This window comes from Nicotiana tabacum, chromosome 22 (assembly GCF_000715075.1).
Source record: "Nicotiana tabacum cultivar K326 chromosome 22, ASM71507v2, whole genome shotgun sequence".
Taxonomy (NCBI): Eukaryota; Viridiplantae; Streptophyta; class Magnoliopsida; order Solanales; family Solanaceae; genus Nicotiana; species Nicotiana tabacum.
Window position 1 is genome coordinate 118,183,288 of NC_134101.1, and position 25,613 is coordinate 118,208,900.

Here is a 25,613-nt window from a genome sequence, read left to right on the forward strand (position 1 = left end):
AGTTTTCTAATTTTAAAGTTTATATTTTTTATTGGAAAACAAAATCATAGCCCTCCATATTCATATTGGGATAGCCGGATGCATGTTATATATCATCCTATTTTATTCGTCCTTCTCGAGTGGATCACAATGGATAATATCAATATTTTGAATTTGACATTTGAAGGGAGAGAACTCTGTTGTTTAACAGAAAAACATTATGGGAATTAAATTTAATGAGCAAGCAAATTCAAACGCCAAGATCCAGCATTCATGGCACGTAAAATATGTAAATGCAACATGACTTAAAATATATATCCATCTAAATAATTGCTAATAAATTATTACTACTAGTTATTAACTAAATTATCACTAGGATTAAATTATGCGTGAGAATATTTTTATTTCTAGTTGAGAGGAGTAGACCAGCAAATGAAATATTCATTTTTATTGTTTCCTTGCGCGTAGAAAAATGTATTTAAAATAGTATCCTAAAGCTTGAAAGCTAATAAATTTCAATTAAGGGCCTGTTAAGGAAGATGCGAGCTGACAAAATGCTTCGATTATAATTTATTTATGTATTATCAGACGAATCACATGGAAAATAAAAAAATGTAGTATTAACTAGTACTCCTACTAAAGTAATAAATAAAAGAGTCCTTGCTGTGAACTTCAAACTCCCTTTTATACACACGAAAGCTAACCAATATATATATATATATATATCTGAAAAGTTGAATGGAATTCATAGAGGGAAAAACATTCTATAACAAATGGCAAAGTCAATACTATTATTACTCATGCTTATGGCTTCATCGTATTTTACAGCTATAGCAAATTCACAGGTTAAGAATATCTTCTTGCTAGCCGGACAGAGCAACATGTCCGGCCAAGGAGGCGTTGTGAAGAACAAATGGGACGGTATCGTTCCGCCGGAGTGTAGCCCTAATCCGGCCATCCTCAAACTTGATGCCAATCTGCAATGGGTAGAAGCAACAGAACCTTTACATGCAGATATCGACGTGAATGTTACTTGTGGAATTGGTCCAGGTATGTAGAGTCAGATTTGGAACGATTTTAATGGGTTAAACTAAACCGATTACTTTTGGCGGAAACAATATGTATTAGGGTTTCAAATGGAATTAAAAGTTGGGTCAAACTTAGGCAGGTTGAAGTATGATCAATGATCCAACATGTCCAAAGTTTGTTTCGGTCTAAATGAGTTAAATGAGTTGGATTAAGATGAGTCAAATAACTAGCCATAGCTTGACCCGTCTAACTTAATCCAACCTCCCCTCATTCTTTCTTTTATTTTTTGAAAAAAAAAAGGTGAAGGTTAATGATTTTTTTTTTTGGGCAAAAATTATTAGCTTAAATTCTTCCAAATTTGCATCTCTCTCAATATCCAAATCTGATTACGCATGTTTGAATTTGCGTGGCACTTGCATCCAATATATAGCTTGATGTCTCATTTTAAATTAACCATTGGGACAACTTAACAAACAGTCATAATCAAATCCATTTAAACTAGGAGAGGTTGGATACAACGGCAGATCTACCTTACGACCTACATGTTCACGTAAATCTAGTAATTTTTATCCAAATAGTGTAAATGCGTTCGAAAAATCTACTAATATCAATAAATCTTTGAATGTGAACCCAACAACTATTGAATATTTACTCGAGGTCGTTGCAGGAACCCATAAACATTAAATTCTAGATCCGTCTCTAGTTGGACAGATACACTAAAAACTATGTTGATTTTGTCACCTCTAATATTAAGTACGTACGCAAATAATGTTTTACGCTTATGTATATGTATAGATAAATTAGACTCATTTTGAACTCACTTACTATTGTTTGACCCAAAAGATACCGAAACATTTTTGAACAAATCAATCAAAGAAAATGAAGGGGTAAATCTCAGCTAAGTATAATAATCTCTAGAATGAAAGATAGATGAGGTGAATACAGATGATAAAAATTCCTTATCTTGTTTAGAACAGAAAGAACTTCAACAATAGTCTTCTCAATCTTTTATGTAAGCAAGTTTACAGTAAATACTATGGATTAGCCAAAAAAAAAATCCCCTTCCAAAGTTGTTTCATGCTCTCTAAAATATTCCCGATGTCCCCTAATGGGCCTACACTACTGCAAGAGCCGTATCGTCTCTTGCTCGAATATTCCCGATGTCCCCTAATGGGCCTGCACTTACTGCAAGGGCCGTACCGTTTCTTGCTCGCCTTAAGGTCGTCCTCTGCAAAATGTCGACCTGTGTGGATCTCGTCGTTCGTCGTGCTTATCAACGGTCATGTTTGTCCAAATTTGGACCCATACAGTTAGTCCCTCCGCTTGTTGGGGTTGCAACTTGGTGCGTCCTCGATGAGCGGACACCGTGCGTTCTTACGGAGAAATTTGACCCTACAAAGCGTTACGGCCTGGCCAATGGTAGGCGTTCAGCGTGCTTAGCAAGACACCAATTAATGCATTTTACCGGGAAATGAAATCATCTTCACGTGCGTCATCATTACGTGTGTTTTTGAGGTGGGGGATTGATGGCTTGTCGCTTCGATTTTGGTGCAACTCTGTGGCCTTCCTCTTCGATTCTGGCGCTACCCAATCCTATAAATAGGTGGAGGGTTTGTTTTTTTTTTAAAATTCTTAGCCGTTTCATTTCTGATTATCCCTCCTTATTTCTCCGAGTTTGCCTTAACACCCTTCTTTATCTTCCTCTCACACCCTTCGTTCTCAGCCTCTTCTTCTTCCTTTTTTTTGTGTCACTGCCTTTTTTAACGAAAGCATGCCAAGATCATATCGATCTCGTGAAGGGGTTTCTGAAGCCGCCCCGTTGTCCATGGCACCCTCTTCAAGTGGTGAGGGTATGGCTGTAGAAGAAGGTGACAGTCTTCCTACGGTGGAGGAGTTACTGCCTAGACACCCCATGTCTCGAAGTGACTTCCTCAAAGATCCCCCTTCCACTCCTACCCCCGTATTTTCTGAGATGGAGCAAGTTCACATTGATGCACTTCGTGCAAAGTACGTCATTCCCGCTCATGTTGACATGGTTCCAGCGGGGAGGGATTTCGTAGAGGTCCGCAGACCCGGGTACTGCACTTTCTACTACAAGTACTCTTTCATGATTGGTTACTCTTTTTCCCTCCTCCCATTAGTGAAAGAGTTCTGTAGGTTCTACCAAGTTTGTCCGGCACAACTTTCACCATATACGCTCAAGATACTTCTGTTGCTGACCAAGTATACGGAGTTGGCGGAATGCGATGTTTCTATCCACCACCTTCTACACCTATTCTCGCCCAACTTCCACAAGGGTACTATGGTGCATCTGAGGCACCGTGGCACAAAAAGGCTGGTAGTTGGGACTGACAACCGAGCAAGTCGTAAGTTTTGGCATAAGTACTTCTTTGTCAAAACTGAACACATCGTTTCTGACTCCGCCAGGTTCCCGGAGCGGTGGAACGAAACTCATAAGTGTCACTATTCATTCTACTCTTTCTTCATCTATATTCATTATAATGTTTTTTCGCTTCTTGTTGGCAGTTATGGGACGTCCGCCCTGCCCTATTGCTGGCATAAGGGATTGGGTAGCCCGTCTGTTGCCCCATGTAGCGAAAACCCGAGATTGGTCTGCCTTTATAAAGCGTTATGGCCCTAGAGTTCCATCCGGTAAATGTTTTCCCCTTTACCACTTTGTTGGATATATATCATCGTCTATTGATACGACTCTTCGTGATGACAAGTCGAGGAGCTTTCAGGCGGAGGGCGCCAGTCCCTGCATTCTGACTGCTCGTTGCTGCCGCAGGAATGCAGTTTACTTTAAATGAATTTGTTCGAGAGGGTCATCCTCAACCAATTCAAGTAGAGGGTCCCTCTCGGGTCATAGTCATGAGGGAGGAGGCTTCTTCAATACCGGCCCCACACCCTTTGGACGAATCCTCTAACGGGGATGAGTCGTTGTCGAGAAAGAGAAGGAGAATGGAGCTTGGGAATGATGTGGCCATGGACGCTAATAGAAGCAGGGCATCACAGACGGCACCTGTACCCACGTTTATGGCCGACGCCATTTTAGCGGGGAGATCTCCTCAAACGGAAGGAGTTTATCCAGGGGTCGGCTCCGTGTGCTTCGCTGAGGGCGGCGCATCGTCCAACGTTGGAGGCCGTCGTGTTGTGGGCAAAGGCTCAGATTCAGATGTCGACCCAAAGGACGTTCGCGAGTTTGTAGGTCGCCATACTCACATGGAGGTCAGAGCGGAAGGATCTGATTGTCACATAGTCATCCCGGGGGACTACAACTTGTTATTGAACTGCGATCAGGTGACGTCTGCTTCGGCCACTCTATGCGCTGCCCCGGAAAATGAAGTGCTTAGGGTGATGAGTGACATGGAGTTGTCCTAGAGCGTTACCGGTATGACCTTTGGGTATGTGCCTTTCTTTTCCTATTTGTCGTTGGTCTTGTGTTGTGATTGTCGACCTGTATTTTTGTTTTTAACTTCTCTCTTTTTTTGTGCCAGACCCTTATCATAGAGACTGAGCGCGAGCGTCAGGAAAGGAAGAGGACAACTGTCTATGGGAAGATGTCTTCCAAGTATCAACAGTACCGCACTAAGCATCGTGCAATGGATGATATTTATAATTAGGACCCTGACTTTCAGTTGTTCCGCGAAGGACTCAAACAGAGGGAGGACTAACTGGCGTGCAAGGTCGAAGAGCTGATGGAGCGAGATGAGGAGCTCATGAAGGCTGTCGCCCGCAATAGTGAACTTGAGGCCTCCCTTAAGGTGAAAGAGGATGAGCTAGAGTTAAGCAGGGGGTGATGGCCAAGAATGCCGACTTACAAGCGAATGTGGCCAGTTTGACCGCTGAATTGAATGCGAAGGATGTGGAGATTGAGGGGCTTAAGGGTGAACTGAACGTCGGTGCTGATAAACTGGCGGCGACTATTTCTGGCACGACAGCCTTGGAGTATACCCTTCGTGTTTGTAGGTCGGAGCTGACCGAGGACAAGGAGGCCTCTAAGATTAAGGTCACGAGGCTTAAAAGGCGTATTAAAGAGTTAGAGGCGGATCTATCTGTGTTGAATGGACAAGTGGCCTCGCTGGGAGCGGATGATGCAAGTCAGCACTCTCAACCTTCTTCGTCTCGTGCCTTGGACGATCCGGTTGTGCCTCGTCGCTTATATGAGTTGTGGGTCCTTGCTGAGGCCCGACTTGACATGTACAAGGCTTTTCATGCCGAGGGGAGAGCAACTGAAGCATAGCTTCGGGTTATGTATACCGAAGCTCGCGCAGCTCGGGAGGCGTGCATGTACGGCCCTCTTACTCCTGATGGGGATGACATCAACTCCGATGATGCAAATCGTCTTGCTTCTAACTCTTGGTACGAAGACGCGTACCCCACCGGGGATGGCGTGTGACCTTTTGTTTGGGACTTTTGTAAGGGGCGTGCTTGAGCCCGTTGTAAATATTGGTGTAACATTTTGATGTAATGTAAAATTTGTTCTATCGGTTTGGTGATGATATTTGCGATATCTATGGCATCCGGGGTACCTATCGAACTGTTAAGCCGATTTAGCCTTTGGGTGAGGTCTATTCCTTTTTCTTTTGTCCATGGCTTTAGCCTCTAGGATGCTATTTTCGATCGATCGTCGAAGTGGGATCCTGTCGTAGTTCGAACGAGGTTGAACTCGTATTTTCATCGATGGCCTTAGCCATTGGGATGTTGCTTTGAACTGTTGTCGAAGTAGGATCCCATCGTAGTTCGAATGAGGTCGAACTGATATATTTGTCGATGGCCTTGGCCATTAGGATGTTGCTTTGAACTGTCGTCGAAGTAGAATCCCGTCATAGTTTAAATGAGGTCGAACTGATATATTCGTAGATGGCCTTGGCCAATGGGATGTTTCTTCGAACTGTCGTCGAAGTAGGATCCCATTGTAGTTCGAACGAGGTCGAACTGATATATTCGTCGATGGCCTTGGCCATTGGGATGTTGCTTCAAACTGTCGTTGAAGTAGGATCCCGTCGTAGTTTGAACGAGGTCGAACTGATATATTCATCGATGGCCTTGGCCATTGGGATGTTGCTTCGAATTATCTTCGAAGTAAAATCCTATCATAGTTTGAACGAGGTCAAACTGATATATTCGTCGATGGCCTTGGCCATAGGGATGTTGCTTCGAACTGTCGTCGAAGTAGAATCCCATCATAGTTCAAATGAGGTCGAACTGATATATTCGTCGATGGCCTTGTCCATTGGGATGTTGCTTCGAACTGTCGTCGAAGTAGAATCCCGTCGTAGTTCGAACGAGGTCGAACTTATATATTCATCGATGGATGTTGCTTCGAACTGTCGTCGAAGTAGAATCCCGTCGTAGTTCGAACGAGGTCGAACTGATATATTCGTAGATGGCCTTGGCCATTGGGATGTTGCTTCGAACTGTCGTCAAAGTAGGATCCCATTGTAGTTCGAACGAGGTCGAACTGATATATTCATCAATGGCCTTGGCCATTGGGATGTTTCTTCGAACTGTCGTTGAAGTAGGATCCCGTTGTAGTTCAAACGAGGTCGAACTGATATATTCATCGATGGCCTTGGCCATTGGGATGTTTCTTCGAATTATCTTCGAAATAAAATCCTATCGTAGTTTAAACGAGGTTGAACTGATATATTTGTCGATGGCCTTGTCCATAGGATGTTGCTTCGAATTATCGTCGAAGTAGAATCCCATCATAGTTCAAACGAGGTCGACCTGATATATTCGTCGATGGCCTTGGGCATTGGGATGTTGCTTCGAACTGTAGTCGAAGTAGAATCCCGTCGTAGTTCGAACGAGGTCAAACTTATATATTCATCGATGGATGTTGCTTCGAACTGTCATCGAAGTAGAATCCCGTCGTAGTTCGAACGAGGTCGAACTGATATATTCGTCGATGGCCTTGTCCATAGGGATGTTGCTTCAAACTATCGTCAAAGTAGAATTTCGTCGTAGTTAGAACAAGGTCAAACGGATATATTCGTCGATGGCCTTGGCCATTGGGATGTTGCTTCAAACTGTCGTCAAAGTAGGATCCCGTTGTAGTTGGAACGAGGTTGAACTGATATATTCATCGATGGCCTTGGCCATTGGGATGTTGCTTCGAACTGTCGTCGAAGTAGGATCCCGTCGTAGTTCGAACGAGGTCGAACTAATATATTCGTCGATGGCCTTGGCCACTGGGATGTTCACATTGGAGGTTTGATCATAATCCAGTAGGAAAATACATGTCGGCTTTATTCATACAATGACGATTTAATTACATTCCTGTAAGAATCACATGTCGACTTTGTACACTGGAGATTTGATTATCTATATCCAGTCCCTTCATTACTCGGCCTGGAGAATATGTCGACGGGTGGCATAATCAACAATACTCTGAACCTCGAGACGTCCCCCTTGCCACCTCATTAAAAACCTCATCGAGAAAACCCAATTGGGACAAAACCCGGATGAGGGAAAAAGAGTACGACTTAGGTGGCGCCTCCTTTCAGAAGTGAAAATATTTGAGAGGGGCGATATTCTAGTTGTTTTGGAGTAGTTCTCCTTCCATTGTCTCTAACTGGAATGCTCATTTGTTTGCTGCCACCGTGATTTTGTATGGTCCGTCCCAGTTTGTTCCCAGTTTTCCCTTATTAGGGTCCTTCGCTGCTTGTGTTTTAGCTTTGAGGACGTAATCTCCAACCTTGAGCGGTCGCACTTTGGCATTTTTGTTGTAATACCTTTCTACTTGTTGCTTTTGGGCTACCATTCTTATATGGGCCATGTCTCTTTGTTCTTCGACTTCATCTAGATCTTGTAGCCTATTTTCGTTGTTGTTTGGTCCACTCTCGTTGGAGTATCTCAAGCTAGGCTCTCCGACCTCGACGGGTATAACTGTGTCAGTCCCGTAAACTAGTGAATATGGCGTCTCTCCTGTACTGGTTTTTGGTGGAGTATGGTATGCCCATAATACTTCTGGTATAGTTCAGGCCATAGCCCTTTGGCGTCCTTGAGCTTCTTTTTCAATATATTCAGTATTACTTTATTGGAGGATTCGGCTTGACCATTTCCTGCGGGATGATATGGCATGGAGAGTATTCGTTTGATGTGCCATTTTTTGAAAAACTCGATCATTTTCTTTCCGTCGAACTGAGGTCCGTTGTCGCAGCTGATTTCTTTGGGATGCCGAAACGGCATATTATATTTTTCCATATGAACGCGATGACCTCTTGCTCACGTATCTGAGTGTATGCACCTGTTTCCACCCATTTAGAAAAGTAATCAGTTAAAACCAAAAGGAAACGTATCTTACCTCGTCCTGCTGGGAAGGGTCCGACAATATACATCCCCTACTTTATGAATGGCCATGGTAAAGTGACAAAATGAAGGAGTTCCCCTATTTGATGTATCATAGGGGCGTACTTTTGACACTGTTCACATTTTCTAACATAGTCCGCAAATTCTTTTTTCATAGTGGGCCAGTAGTATCCATGAGGCATCGGATGAGGGTGCGATTTCTCGTGTGGGCTCCCCTTGTGTACTTCTTCCAGTACTCATCGTGTTTGATTTGGCCCAAGACATTTGGCCAAGGGCCGCCGAACTTTCTCCTGTAGAGATCACAGTTTACGATGCTGTATCTGGCCGCCTGTATTCGAAGCTTTTTGGCTTCTTTTTTATATTGTGAGAGCGTTCCATCCTGCAAATATGCTACGAAACGGTAGCGCCAGTCCCAATTTAGGTTTACAGAATGTACCTCGATTTAGTCTATTACGGAATGGAGAAGGGTGACCACGTTTTCCTTATTGATATATTTGGTGGCTGCCACTAGCTTGGCAAGGCCGTCTGCTTCGATAGTCTGTGCCCTGGGTATTTGGTCGAGGCGGCATTCATCGAATTCTGGCAGCAGTTTGTGAATTATTTACTGGTACTTTGTAATCTCTGTTCTTTGATTTGGAAAGTCCCGGTGACTTGGTTCACTACGAGTTGAGAGTCGCAATGGAGGACGAGTCGTGAAGAGTATTTGAGGGCTAATTTTAATCCTACAATCACAACTTCATACTCGGCCTCGTTGTTAGTCATCTCGGGGCATCGTATGGACTGGAGAATTACTTTGCCCGTAGGAACTTCGAGGACGAGTCCCAGTCCCAATCCCGATGCATTAGATGCACCGTCAGTGTAGAGGACCCAGAGGTCGGAGTGTGCGGAAGCGCATAGTGCCTCCTGCTCTACTTCAGGCAATATTTCTGCGCTGAAATCAGCGACGAAATCGGTGAGCACCTGCGACTTAATGGCAGTTTGTGGTTGGTACGTTATGTCGTGCTCGCTTAATTCTATGGCCCATTTGGCCAGTCTACCCGATAATTCGGGTTTGTGTAGGATACCCCTCAGGGGGAAGGTTGTCACCACTTTTATGGGGTGACATTGAAAATATGGTCTAAGCTTTCGTGAAGCTACGACTAATGCCAAAGCTAGTTTTTCAAGGTGAGGGTACCTTATTTCAGCATCAATTAAGGTTTTGCTAATATAGTAAATCAGAGATTGCGTACCTTTGTTTTCATGGATCAAGACTGCACTTACCGCGACTTTGGAGACTGGTAGGTATACTAGTAGGCATTCACTCGGGTCTACCTTAACGAGTAGTGGTGGCGAGGATAGATACGCTTTCAACTTCCTCAAGGCGTCGACGCATTCTGCATTCCACTGCAGTCCGTGGTCTTTCCTTAGCACAATGAAGAATTTGTAGCATCTGTCCGATGATCGTGAAATGAATCTCGACAGGGCAACTATTTTCCTTGTTAATTTCTGCACCTACTTCTTGCTGGTCAATATCTTCGATGGCCCTGATCTGATCCGGGTTGACCTCGATACCCCTTTGTGACACTAGAAAACCAAGGAATTTTAATAAAGTTATGCCGAAGGCGCATTTTTCGGGATTCAGCTTCATCCTGTATTGCCTCAATATCTCGAAGGCTTCCTTCAGATGGTCAATGTGATCCTCTTTCTTTTTCGACTTTACTAGCATGCCGTCGATGTAAACCTCCATGGTCTTACTAAGTTGTTCATTGAATATCTTGGTGACTAACCTTTGATACGTCACCCCTACGTTCTTGAGTTCGAACAACATTACCTTGTAGTAGTACGTTCCTCGATGAGTGATAAAACTGGTCTTTTCTTGGTCTTCTTCAGCCATTAGAATTTGGTTGTAACCTGAGTAAGCATCTAAGAAGCTCAGCAGTTCGTGTCCTGCCGTCGCATCGATGAGCTGATCGATGTGTGGTAATAGAAAGGAATCTTTCGGGCATGTTTTGTTTAAGTCGGTGAAGTCGACGCACACCCACCACTTCCCGTTCTTCATTTTGACCATGACCACATTAGCGACCCATTGGGGATATTTTGACTCTCTGATGGAACTATTACCGAGTAATTTATCAACCTCTTTACTGACCGCCTCATTGATGGCGGAATTGAACTTTCTCCTTATTTGCCGTACTGGCGAGTAAAGAGGATCGACATTCAGCCTATGTGTGGCGATATACCTTGGGATTCCTGGCATATCTGCATGGGAAGGCAAACAAATCGGCATTGTTAGTTAAAAACACACGATATTTACTTGGTTTTGAGAGGTTGTGTCACATATAATCCTTTTTCGTGCTATCAGTGTTGTCCAATTGGACGGGGTCGAGGTCTTCTACGGTTGCCTTACAAGCATCTACGATCCGATTTGTTCCCGATATGTTTAATTGCTATGCTTCCGTAGTTGTCCCTTTAAGTTGTTTGGTGTGTGTGCAATCTTGGGCGATCCGATAGCATTCTTGGGTAGTTCGTTGCTCTCCTCGGATGCTGAATATCCCCCATGGGGTAGGAAATTTGATTACTTGATAGAAACTTAACGGGATGGCTCGCATGGCGTGTATCCATGGACGCCCTATGATGGCATTGTAGGCTGTTTCTTGGTTTATGATGTGGAACGTCGTCTCCAGGGTGACTCCTCCTTCCAGGAGGGGTAGCACTATGTCACGACCCAAACTGAAGGGCCATGACTAGCACCCGACCACACTTGCCGAGCACCAACGTACATTTCATCTAACCTTCATTATTATCTTTTAAGGCTGACGAGATTAATATAAATGGTAGACCTAGATCATGGACAACCAGCAATAAAATATGATGGCATGCATATACATAGCAGGGGATGACCAGACAATCAAGAAACTACATATAAGGTATGAGCTACCACGCTACTATGAAAGACTATACAACAAAAACTAGCCGACAAGGCATACCAAACTATACATGAGCCGACACCTGTTTATGAGCCTCTAAAAGAACATAAGTGTTGCAACATAGCCGGAACAGGGCCCCGACATACCCATAATGTCTATAACAAAAATTGCATACCAAGACCAAGGCAAGTCCGGAGAAGGGATCTCGCCAATCACCGCTGATCTACTGTGGTGGGGGAGCTGTACCTGCCTGTCTATCAGGACCTGCAGCACGACATGCAGCGTCCACAAATAAAAGGACGTCAGTACAAATAAAGTACTGAGTATGTAAGGCAAGGAACCATAAATACGATCAGTAATGTAAGCAAGGATAGAGAATATACAACCTGTAACATCTTAGTACCTCTGAGGGCTACTTACATGAAATGCATGATACATATGTATAAATACATAAACCTTTAAAGCATTCGCCTCTGTGGGCATCATCATCATCATATCGTACCCGGCCATAATAGGCTCGGTAGAATCGTACCCGGCCACGTGGAGCTCGGTAAAACCCAACTGATCAGTGGTTGCACAATAGGTGCCGTACCCGGCCAACTATAGCGTGGCTCGGTAGAGTAAAATAGATACATATATATAATGCATGCTCGACTCATGGAATCACATTTTAAACCTTTCGGAGTGACGTAAGGTCGGTATCCTCTGTACACGTTATTAGGACTAAGTCTTCACTATGAACCTTATAAGATTCAGGAAGTATGAACAACATTGATAACATAAGAATAAGAGAAGCAACATTAACATCAATCGTTCCATAAGAGGGAAAACAATGTAAGTACTGCTAGCTTCTAAGAGTAGAGTATCTTTGGAAGCTCGTTCATTACATTATGTACAATCGGAGTCGTGCAAAAGAAGGAAAGGGATAGCCTCACATACCTTGTATATACTGCCCCAATCTCAAGCTATGCAATTGTCAAAACTCCTTAGTCTACAATAAGAGAAACGATACTATCGTTATCATTTAAGCGTCATAACTATTATGTATCGACCACAACCTATTTTACGATGAAACGGACAGCACCTCCCCTATATATATGACCTCACACCATTCAAAACAATCACCAAACAGCCCAAACAACATCAATAATAAACATATTGAGCCTCCCAAAATAGTCCACACACAGCCTAATCACTCCATACATACGACGACCACTGTAGTCGTGTCAAACAACCTGGAAATGTTACGAATAACTATCAGCCCATAAACCTACATATATATGGTGTTTCTCCACACCCTTCCTCCTCCAAAACTCCACAAGATAGTAGTAAAATACGCAGCCCAACAACAACGCAAAACAGTCCACAAAACAATAACACTACTACCAAACCTTTCGATATATATATCTCACAAGTTCTAGCTTCAATGGCTTAGCCGCAACTTGGATAATCTTAAATACATATAGAGTAAGAGGTTCCTTACCTTTATACAGAAAGAACAACTCCAATTTGACCTTAAATTTCCAAGAAATATCCCTCCAATGCTGCCACAACAACAAAAAAATAAAACTAGCGATCAATTAGTGTTTTTCGGCACTAGAATCACTTTAGAAGGCTTGAAATCACCTAGGATTAATATTAAGAACATTAGGGAGTATTTACAGAACATATACCCTTTAAAACAACCTCCCGCACGAGTTGGAACGACACAAAAATGAGCAACAACAAGAAGAACAAGAGACTTACTAGCGCCACGGAATTCCCGACACTTGATTTGTGTTGTTTGCCCTTTTTTGGGTCTTGAATCTTGAGAGAACCTTGAGAGGATGTTCCTAGGGTTCTAAGTTCTGAAAATAGTGAAAAGAAATGACTAAAAACGGGTTGTGGTCATCCTATATAAGTCCAAATATCTTAAACCGACTTAGTGGGCCCCATAGAGAGGTGCTTGGCGCAGTCTCGCGAAAACGCGAATATCTCTCTACTCCGAGATCGTATCGATGAACGGTTTAATGAGTTGGAAACTAGACTCATAGATCTTTAATTTGGTTGGTAGATCACCCTGTAATTCCTTGTAAATTATGAGAAAAGATTAGAAACATTTGACCTAATGTTTAAGTAAAATTATGAACCTAAGTTGCGACAACTTTTGTCGACTTTTGTTTCATAACTCGTTTGACTTCAAGACTTATGATACGGATATTATATGATTAAAATACCTTAATAAATGACCTCTTGAGTGTATTAAGCACCGCTAGATTACCTGAAAATACGAGTTACAACATCCTTGATTCGTTTAACTTCTAATATTGGTTAATCACCCTTATACACTCTTGTATCACTTAAGACCAATAGGATTGACTTCTTATCATCTCAAAGATAATTCCTTCTTGGATTTATGTTAACTAATATATGGAATGAACTAACACATGTGGATATGGGTTGTAACACCCTCCCCCCCTTAGGAACATTCGTCCTCGAATGTAAGGGTTTAGGGGGAGTTTAAATCACCGTGGATTCCAATGGAAATTTCCGATCAATTTTCCCCTATAAAATGGTCACTAGCAAAACTTGCAAGTAATTAAGCCCAACATATGGTTTCACAAGTCTACACAAAGCATTATGCGTATTTACATTATCTACATATCACCATTTTGTATTAAGGAGGAGTATTCTCAAATTATTGCTTACCTCATAAAGCCGTTTCTTCTTCCAATGTATCCTGTCTTCCACCAGCATCCTTGTTATCTTCATTCTGGAATAAGTAAGGGTATTTAGACTTCATCTCCTCTTCTACTTCCCATGTCATTTCTTCCATATTTTTGTTCCTCCACAATACTTTGACGGAAGCTACATCTTTTGTTCTCAGCTTGCGGACTTGCCGATCTAATATCGCCACTGGCACTTCTTCATATGATAGGTCCTCTGTAACTTGTACATCTTTGATAGGGACGACTCGAGAAGGGTCTCCAATACATTTTCTCAACATAGATACATGGAATACCGGGTGGACAAATTCCAATTCGGATGGCAATTCTAACTCATAAGCAACCTGTCCAATCCGTCGAAGAATTTTATACGGCCCGATATACCTTGGACTCAGCTTACCTTTCTTCCCAAAACGCATAATACCCTTCATTGGTGAGATCCTCAGGAAAACCCAATCACCAACCTCAAACTCTAGATCACGACGTCGGACATCAGAATAAGATTTTTGCCTGCTTTGTGCCGTCCTCAATCGCTCCTGTATCACTTTCACCTTCTCAATAGCTTGGTGAATCAAATCTGGCCCATATAATTCTGTTTCACCGACTTCGAACCATCCAACTGGTGATCTACATCTCCTCCCGTATAGTGCCTCGTATGGGGCCATTTTAATACTGGAATGGTAGCTATTGTTATAGGCGAATTCTATGAGTGGAAGATGATCATCCCAATTCCCCTTAAAATCTAGAACACATGCTCGTAGCATATCTTCCAGTGTCTGAATGGTACGTTCAGCCTGTCCGTCAGTCTGCGGATGAAATGCAGTGCTGAGATTTACTTGTGTGCCTAAACCCTTCTGGAAAGACCTCCAAAAGTTAGCCGTAAATTGAGCTCCTCGGTCTGATATAATAGATATGGGCACACCATGAAGCCTAACAATCTCCTTGATATACAACTTCGCATAATCTTCAGCCGTGTAAGTTGTCTTCACTGGCAGAAAATGGGCACATTTTGTAAGTCGATCAATTATCACCCAGATGGAGTCAAACTTATGATAAGAGCGAGGTAATCCAATAATGAAGTCCATATTAATCACCTCCCACTTCCAGGTCGGAATCTCTATATTTTGAAGCAATCCACCGGGTTTCTGATGTTCTATCTTTACTTGTTGACAATTGGGACACTGGGCCACAAATTCTGCAATAGACTTCTTCATATTATCCCACCAATACTGCTCCTTGACATCATGATACATCTTTGTCGAGCCGGGATGGATGGAATATCAGGATTGATGAATCTCATTCATAATCTTCTCTCGCAACCCTGCCACATTAGGCACACACAATCGGCTCTGGTATCTCAGTGCCCCATCTTTTCCGATCCTAAAAGCCATACTTTTACACTGTTGAATGCTTTCTCTTAATCGTACTAAGATAGGATCTTCATATTGTCGTGCTTTTACCTCGGCTACCAAAGATGATTTTGATGTATTCTGTACAGTAACACCTCCGTCATCAGAGTCTAACAATCTGATTCTCATATTGGCTAGCTGATGAAGCTCTTTAATCAACCCCCATCTACCCGCCTCAATATGTACTAAGCTTCCCATTGATTTACGGCTGAGAGCATCTGCCACAACATTGGCTTTACCGGGATGATACAATATCTCGACGTCGTAGTCTTTCAATAATTCAAGCCACCTACGCTGCCTCAAATTCAACTCTTTCTGCTTGAAGATGTATTGTAAACTCTTGTGATCTGTGTAGATGTCAACATGGACGCCGTATAAGTAGTGCCGCCATATCTTCAAAGCATATATTACTGCAGCCAATTCCAAATCATGGGTTGGATAATTCTTTTCATGCTTCTTCAATTGTCTTGATGCATAAGCAATCACATTCCCACGCTGCATCAATACGCACCCAAACCTATACCTGAGGCATCACAATATACCACATAATCTTCTGTTCCTTCAGGAAGAGTGAGCACTGGTGCAGATGTCAATCGATTCTTCAGCTCCTGAAAACTACGTTCACAAGTGTCAGACCACTGGAATTTGGTAGCTTTTTGTGTTAACTTAGTCAATGGTGATGATATAGAGGAAAATCCTTCTACAAACCGCCTATAATATCCTGCTAGTCCTAGGAAGCTGCGGACTTCTGATGGTGTTGTAGGTCTCGGCCAATTCTTTACTGCATCGATCTTCTGAGTGTCGACACTAATACCCTCATCAGATATCACATGGCCAAGGAATGCTACTGAGTTCAGCCAGAATTCACATTTGGAGAGCTTAGCATATAACTTACGATCCTGAAGCGTCTGTAATACTATCCGCAAGTGGCCCGCGTGTTCCGCCTCCGAACGAGAATACACTAGAATGTCATCAATGAATACAATCACGAACACATCAAGATAGGGCCTGAATATAGTATTCATGAGATCCATAAAAGCTGCTGGGGCATTTGTTAGCCCGAACGACATCACCAAGAACTCAAAGTGCCCATATCTTGTCCGGAAGGCCGTCTTTGGAATATCTTTCTCCCTAACCCTTACCTGATGATACCCTGAACGTAAATCAATCTTGGAGAAATACTTGGCACCCTGGAGTTGGTCAAACAGGTCATCAATTCTTGGAAGTGGATACTTGTTCTTTATAGTAGACTTATTCAACTGTCAATAGTCGATACACATCCGTAACGACCCGTCTTTCTTCCGCACGAATAGGACTGGTGCACCCCAAGGTGAAGTGCTAGGCCTAATAAAGCCCTTATCCAGCAAGTCCTTCAACTGCACCTTCAACTCTCGCAACTCTGCCGGGGCCATTCTGTATGGAGGAATAGAGATCGGTTGAGTGTCAGGTAACACATCAATGCTAAACTCAATCTCCCTTTCAGGAGGAAGGCCTGGGAGTTCATCTGGGAAAACATCTGGGAATTCGTTGACCACAGGGATTGATTGTAAAGTAGGTGGTTTCGCCTCCACATCCCTAACGCGAACGAGATGATAAATGTAACCTTTTGAGATCATTTTCCTTGCCTTAAGATAGGAAATAAACCTACCTTTCGGTGTAGCAATGTTCCCTTTCCATTCAATGACGGGTTCACCCGGAAATTGGAACCTAACCATCTTCGTACGACAGTCAACATTTGCATAGCATGAGGCCAACCAGTCCATTCCCATTATCACATCAAAATCAACCATTTCTAACTCAAATAAATTTTGCCGAGGTTTGACGACTACAAATCATCACAGTGCAACCTCTATATACCCTTCTAGCAATCACAGAATCTCCTATCGGAGTAGATACCGCGAGGGGTTTACTTATCAATTCAGGTTCAATGCCAAACTTATTAGCCACAAAGGGTGTAACATATGATAATGTAGATCCCGGATCAATCAACGCATATACATCATAAGAAAACACAGATATAATACCTGTAACAACATCTGGAGACGACTCGAGATCCTGTCGACCTACTAGAGCATAGGTTCGATTTTGAGCACCACTCGAACTCGGCACTGCACCTCTACCCCTACCACGACCTGTCGACTGCTGAAAACCCCGTGCTGGAGGTCGAACTGATGAGGAAGAACCAGACACAGATCCAGTCAGCTGAGCCATACCATCACCTCCTCTATTAGGACAATCCCGCATCATATGGCCAGGCTGCCCGCACGAATAGCATGCATCAGAACCTCGACGACACAGTCCAAAGTGGGCCTTGCCGCACTGATCACAATGTGGTGTTGGGGGTCTCATCTGACTAGTATCCCTGTGATGTTGCGAGCCAGATGCCCGCGAACTCTGACCTGGACCAGAATAGGATCGATCATATCGAGGCCTCTGAAACTGTGGAGGAGCACTAGCTACAGGTGGCGCCGAACTCCTCGAAAACTGTGGCCTGATGCGGCCTCTGAAGTCATTAGAATACCCTGCAAATCTCGCCCTCTTATGCTGGCCTCTATCCTGCTCCCTAACTGCCCTCTGCTGGCGCTTACGATCCTCTAGGGTCTGGGCATAAGCTTGAATACGGGAAATATCCATGCCCTCCACCAAGGAGGCTGTCGTACACTCATTTATCAGATGTGGTCCCAACCCATTCACGAACATATGCACCCTATCACTCATCTCGGCCACCATATGGGGAGCATACCTTGCCAAAGAATCAAACTGCATACTGTACTCTCGTACACTCATATTACCTTGTCTAAGGTTCAAGAACTTATCAGCTCTAGCTCATCGTATCTCAACTGGCAAGTAGTGACGAAGAAAGGCCTCAGAAAATTCCTTCCACACAGCTGGAGGAGGGTTCGGACCCCTGGATCTCTCCCAACTATCATACCAGAGAACCGCTAAATCCCGTAGCCGATAAGAAGCCAACTCTACTGTCTCTGTATCACTAACATGCATAACACGAAGTGTACGATGAACCTGGTCAATAAACGTCTGTGGGTCCTCCTTGGGGTCTGATCCGGTAAACACTGGAGGGTCTAAATTAATAAAATCACGAACTCTTGTACTAACTGGTTTCTCAGCAGCACCTATATTCTGCCTCTGAGCCTGAGCAGCTACCAAGCTAGTCAATAACTGCAAAGCACTCCGCATATCCTGGTCTGGAGTGTCAGACGAAGGAACTGGAGGCGCTGGGTGCCTTCTAATATCCTCTGGAGGAGATGGAGTAGATGAGGTATGAGAGGGCATGTCACTTTGAGCCTCACTTTGTCCTGCTCTGACTTGGGGCACCTGACTGGTACCCTCTCCCGCTGCTGTATCAAGCCGCCTACTAATCGTTTGCTTCCTAGTCGAAGGCATCACTGAAAAAAACAAGGTGAATATTAGAGACAAACACTTACGACTCAACTCTACGCACGATCTAGATTCAGGAAGAAGGTAACAACCCTAGATGTCATGTAGCCTCCTGATTATAAATGTGGCGCGCTACACATCCATAATCAAGACTCTACTAGACACGGCTCATAGACAACCCCTAGGACAGACTTGCTCTGATACCAAGTTTGTCACGACCCAAACTGAAGGGCCATGACTAGCACCCGACCACACTTGCCGAGCACCAACGTACATTTCATCTAACCTTCATTATTATCTTTTAAGGCTGACGAGATTAATATAAATGGTAGACCTAGATCATGGACAACCAGCAATAAAATATGATGGCATGCATATACATAGCAGGGGATGACCAGACAATCAAGAAACTACATATAAGGTATGAGCTACCACGCTACTATGAAAGACTATACAACAAAAACTAGCCGACAAGGCATACCAAACTATACATGAGCCTACACCTGTCTATGAGCCTCTAAAAGAACATAAGTGTTGCAACATAGCCGGAACAGGGCCCCGACATACCCATAATGTCTATAACAAAAATTGCATACCAAGACCAAGGCAAGTCCGGAGAAGGGATCTCGCCAATCACCGCTGATCTACTGTGGTGGGGGAGCTGTACCTGCCTGTCTATCAGGACCTGCAGCACGACATGCAGCGTCCACAAATAAAAGGACGTCAGTACGAATAAAGTACTGAGTATGTAAGGCAAGGAACCATAAATACGATCAGTAATGTAAGCAAGGATAGAGAATATACAACCTGTAACATCTTAGTACCTCTGAGGGCTACTTACATGAAATGCATGATACATATGTATAAATACATAAACCTTTAAAGCATTCGCCTCTGTGGGCATCATCATCATCATATCGTACCCGGCCATAATAGGCTCGGTAGAATCGTACCCGGCCACGTGGAGCTCGGTAAAACCCAACTGATCAGTGGTTGCACAATAGGTGCCGTACCCGGCCAACTATAGCGTGGCTCGGTAGAGTAAAATAGATACATATATATAATGCATGCTCGACTCATGGAATCACATTTTAAACCTTTCGGAGTGACGTAAGGTCGGTATCCTCTGTACACGTTATTAGGACTAAGTCTTCACTATGAACCTTATAAGATTCAGGAAGTATGAACAACATTGATAACATAAGAATAAGAGAAGCAACATTAACATCAATCGTTCCATAAGAGGGAAAACAATGTAAGTACTGCTAGCTTCTAAGAGTAGAGTATCTTTGGAAGCTCGTTCATTACATTATGTACAATCGGAGTCGTGCAAAAGAAGGAAAGGGATAGCCTCACATACCTTGTATATACTGCCCCAATCTCAAGCTATGCAATTGTCAAAACTCCTTAGTCTACAATAAGAGAAACGATACTATCGTTATCATTTAAGCGTCATAACTATTATGTATCGACCACAACCTATTTTACGATGAAACGGACAGCACCTCCCCTATATATATGACCTCACACCATTCAAAACAATCACCAAACAGCCCAAACAACATCAATAATAAACATATTGAGCCTCCCAAAATAGTCCACACACAGCCTAATCACTCCATACATACGACGACCACTGTAGTCGTGTCAAACAACCTGGAAATGTTACGAATAACTATCAGCCCATAAACCTACATATATATGGTGTTTCTCCACACCCTTCCTCCTCCAAAACTCCACAAGATAGTAGTAAAATACGCAGCCCAACAACAACGCAAAACAGTCCACAAAACAATAACACTACTACCAAACCTTTCGATATATATATCTCACAAGTTCTAGCTTCAATGGCTTAGCCGAAACTTGGATAATCTTAAATACATATAGAGTAAGAGGTTCCTTACCTTTATACAGAAAGAACAACTCCAATTTGACCTTAAATTTCCAAGAAATATCCCTCCAATGCTGCCACAACAGCAAAAAAATAAAACTAGCGATCAATTAGTGTTTTTCGGCACTAGAATCACTTTAGAAGGCTTGAAATCACCTAGGATTAATATTAAGAACATTAGGGAGTATTTACAGAACATATACCCTTTAAAACAACCTCCCGCGCGAGTTGGAACGACACAAAAATGAGCAACAACAAGAAGAACAAGAGACTTACTAGCGCCACGGAATTCCCGACACTTGATTTGTGTTGTTTGCCCTTTTTTTGGGTCTTGAATCTTGAGAGAACCTTGAGAGGATGTTCCTAGGGTTCTATGTTCTGAAAATAGTGAAAAGAAATGACTAAAAAAGGGTTGTGGTCATTCTATATAAGTCCAAATATCTTAAACCGACTTAGTGGGCCCCATAGAGAGGTGCTTGGCGCAGTCTCGCGAAAACGCGAATATCTCTCTACTCCGAGATCGTATCGATGAACGGTTTAATGCGTTGGAAACTAGACTCATAGATCTTTAATTTGGTGGGTAGATCACCCCGTAATTCCTTGTAAATTATGAGAAAAGATTAGAAACATTTGACCTAATGTTTAAGTAAAATTATGAACCTAAGTTGCGACAACTTTTGTCGACTTTTGTTTCATAACTCGTTTGACTTCAAGACTTATGATACGGATATTATATGATTAAAATACCTTAATAAATGACCTCTTGAGTGTATTAAGCACCGCTAGATTACCTGAAAATACGAGTTACAACATCCTTGATTCGTTTAACTTCTAATATTGGTTAATCACCCTTATACACTCTTGTATCACTTAAGACCAATAGGATTGACTTCTTATCATCTCAAAGATAATTCCTTCTTGGATTTATGTTAACTAATATATGGAATGAACTAACACATGTGGATATGGGTTGTAACACCCTATCTCTCCAGAGGTTCGTTCCACTATATTGTTAAAACCCGTCAGTGTTATGCAACGCGGTATTATTTTATCCTCGAGCCTCATCTGCATGAGAACTAGTAGGTGAATAATACATGCGCCGCTTCCGTCATCCATCATTATTCTCTTTACGTCGGTATCCACGATGCGTAAAGTTATAACCAAAGCATCATAGTGAGGAAAAGACAAACCATTGGTATCCGATTTATTGAAGATGATACTGTCTTCGAGGTCGTCATACCGTTCGTGGATGACTGTCCGCTTGAGTTTGTGTGTGGTGGTGAATTTCACATGGTTGATTATCGTATCGTCGCTGCCACCGATGATCATTTGTATGGTACGAGCTGGTGACAGTGGTTTTGGAGGTCCTTAAGGTTGATCGCGTCCACGAGTGAAGTTGGCCCATCCTCGATCACTCAGCAGTTCTTTCAGGTATCCCTGGTTTAACATTCTTACCACTTCCTATCGCAGACCTATGCAGTCTTCGGTCTTGTGTCCCCTTTCCTGGTGGAATTCACACAGAATGTTCGATCTCCTGGTGCTCGGATCCGACTTCATCTTTTGCGGACACTGTACCTTTGTGCCGAGATTTTCTACTGCGTACACTATTTTTGAAGGAGAAACACAAAAGTTATGAGTAGATAACAGTGGAGGCATACCTCTTTCGCTTCAAGGTGGTGCGATGTTTCGAGGAAGTGGGTTGGATAAACGAACATAAGGCTGGTGCCTTTCTCGGTTGAAACGTGGTAGTTGATCTCTTCGGCCGTCGTTTTGGCGATCTCTCCTTGTCTCGGTTTGGACTGAAGTTAGTCGCTGGATCGAGTCGTTCAGGTCATCCTCGTCTGCCCTCACTTTGGCGCAATAAGGATTATGGCCCACGTGGTGGTGGTGGGGGGGATGAGTCTACTTAGCAGCTTCTTGGTTGCTTTTGACCCGTTTCTGTTCAACCCATTTTAAAAGGCTGCTACCGCTATCCTTTCTGACACGTTCGGTAGGCTCATCCTTAACCTGTTGAATCGGGCTAGGAAATCCTGAAGTCCCTCGCCCGTCGTTTGCCTGACGACGAAGATATCATTTACCCTAGCCTCCGCCTTTTTCGCTCTCGCATGAGCGGTGACGAACTTATATACCATTTCTTCGAACGTTGATATCGATCGTGCTGGTAGTTGGGAATACCATGTCAACGCTCCTCCTGTCAGAGTTTCGCCGAACCTTTTCAGTAGTACTGACGGCACCTGTTCTTTTGATAGATCGTTACCTTTTACTGTAGTAACGTAATGGATTAAGTGATCCTCTGGGTCCGTGATGCCATCATATATTTTTAGATATGGTGGCATTTTAAGGTTTTTGGAATAGAGTGGGGGGCTTCCCCTTCGCTGTATGGTTGTTCGACGAATCAGCCCACATCACGTTTTGGTAGCAACTTCGGAGCCCCCGGTAATTTATCAACCCTTTCCTGATGCTCTTTCATCTGGTCGCGGAGTGTTTTGTTCTCATTTTCCATCTATTCCATTTTCTTTAAGATGGCTGCAAGTGCATCGTTACCTATGTCAGCAATAGTACTGGTGTTATCTGTTCGTGTAGTTTCTGGCTCATCCGCGACAACTGCGGTTTCTGCGGGTAAGGTGTCTTCGATATTCCTCTGAATGGGTTTTTCGAGTATGTTGCTCAAGGTGTTTGTCAATCATTCTTCTAATAGCCTTTTCACGGCCGGTGGTGCTTCTCCTGCTGCGGATGTTGAGGTTTCCATCTCGCGCGAGACAGTTAAACCCCTCATGCGGGGGGGGGGGGGGGAGGAGGGGGAGGGGTGAAATCTCTCCATCAAGTGTAGCACTTAGTGTTACGTTTTCGTTGTCTTCTCCACTGGCTTCATTGAGGGAAGTCAGGAGGTTGTTCGTGACACCTAATAGCCTTTAGCCTTGCTTCTCCTTTTCCTGCCATTGTTGGACTTTGAGAGATTAAATGAGAGGTGATTATTTCTTTCAAAAAGCTAGACGAAACTAAGGTCTCAGCTATAGAAATCCCCACAGACGACACTAAATTGTTTGACTCAAAAGATACCGAAACCTTTTTGAACAAATCAATCAAAGAAAATGAAGGGGTAAATCTTGGCTAAGTATAATAATCTCTAGAATGAAAGATAGATGAGGTGAATATAGATGATAAGAATTCCTTATCTTGTTTAGAACAGAAAGAATTTCAACAATAGTCTTCTCAATCTTTTATGTAAGCAAGTTTACAGTAAATACTATGGATTAGCCAAAAAAAAAATCCCCTTCCAAAGTTGTTTCATGCTCTCTAAAATATTCCCGATGTCCCCTAATGGGCCTACACTACTGCAAGAGCCGTATCGTCTCTTGCTCGCCTTAAGATCGCCCTCTGCAAGATGTCGAGCTGTGTGGATCTCATCGTTCGTCGTGCTCATCAACGATCGTGTTTGTCCAAATTTGGACCCATACAACTATAAATCCTATATATATATATTCGTCTCTGCAGGTATGCCCTTTGCAAATTCTTTATTGAATAAGACGGCGTGTCTTGGACCAGTAGGGTTGGTCCCATGTGCATTGGCAGGGAAGAAAATAAGTGAATGGCAAAAGGGGACTTTCTTTTACAATCAGCTGGTGACGAGAGCCACGGCTGCAAAAGTACTGCAAGAAGAATATTGTGGGGAGATTAGAGCAATGCTGTGGTATCAAGGGGAGAGTGATACCGTGAGAATGAGTGATGCTACTGCTTATAAAGGAAGAATGCAGAAATTCTTCACTGATTTGAGAAGTGATCTTGGATTACCTGACCTTTTGATTATCCAGGTAATACTTTAATTTGGTTAATCTCATCAATTCTTAATGAAAAATTGTAGTTACAAGCATGATGTTGGACCACGTTTGCATAAGGATTAAATTATGCAACTTGTGTTGGATCATGGATGTTTTAAGGCAGAATACATAGTTTGCCACCTAAGCTTGAGGCCAAATTCCTTTAATTATAAAATAAACGTTTTTAAAAAAGACAAATTAAAATTGATTGTTTAAACTGAGGACCTACACTAATAAAAAAGAAGAAATAAAAACTACGAAAACAGGTGTACCATGTGAAATACATGATGAACTAATGATCTTATGAGGCACCAACTTTCGAATTTTTATTTAGTTAACTTTATCAGTTGAAATTTAAAGCCATTTAAATCAAGAAAGAATAATGTACACACACACGCATGGAGCATTTATTTTGTACTATCATATTCTAAAGCTCAAATAATGGTGACTATAGTTTCGTTGACTTCTACAACTTTAATTTTAATTTTTTTTTATAAATAATCAAATCATGATACATTATTTAACTTCTCCTCAAACCTAAGTTGGATTTTTTTTTGAAAATTAAAGCGTATGCCATAAATAGAGTATGAAAGATTATTGCAATCTTTTTTCCTATTATTTTATCCTCACTTATTTTTCGATTTAACTAGAAAATTTGTAGCCCTGGGCACATTATGCTTGTATTTTTATACTCACTTAGTCTCCCCAAGAGCTAGGTGGGAAGTTCTTGGAGGGAAGGATACCAGGGGTCTATTTGGAAATAGCCTCTTTACTCCAAGGTAGGGGTAAGGTCTGCGTACACACTACACTCCCCAAACCCCACTAAGTGAGATTATACTGTATTGTTGTTGTTGTTAGTAACACATTTAATTTTCAAACTTGTGTGTAGGTGGCTCTAGCTTCAGGAGGAAAGCATTACACAGAGATAGTGAGAGAAGCACAGCTAAATCCTGACCTTCCAAATATAGTAACAGTTGATGCCAAGGGTTTGCAATTGCAAAAAGACAATTTACACCTTACTGCTTCTTCCCAAGTCCTCCTAGGCCAGATGATGGCTGATGCTTTCCTTCAGACAATTTCAACCACATCCTCATCTATTAATAGTCAATAGTGTAAAGAGTATTTCAATTATTTGAGAAATAAAAGAAAAAAAGAGTTAATTA

The 25,613-nt window shown here is 42.6% G+C and overlaps 1 protein-coding gene across 1 annotated transcript; it reads left to right on the forward strand.

Annotated features, from left to right (window-relative positions):
• Positions 1-711: 711 nt before the first annotated feature.
• Positions 712-25,613, forward strand: LOC107815619 (putative carbohydrate esterase At4g34215). Its single transcript, XM_016641233.2, has 3 exons — positions 712-1,029; positions 24,128-24,444; positions 25,340-25,613. The coding sequence occupies exons 1-3, from the start codon at positions 753-755 to the stop codon at positions 25,559-25,561; spliced, it is 816 nt and encodes a 271-aa protein (XP_016496719.1). The 5' UTR covers positions 712-752; the 3' UTR covers positions 25,562-25,613.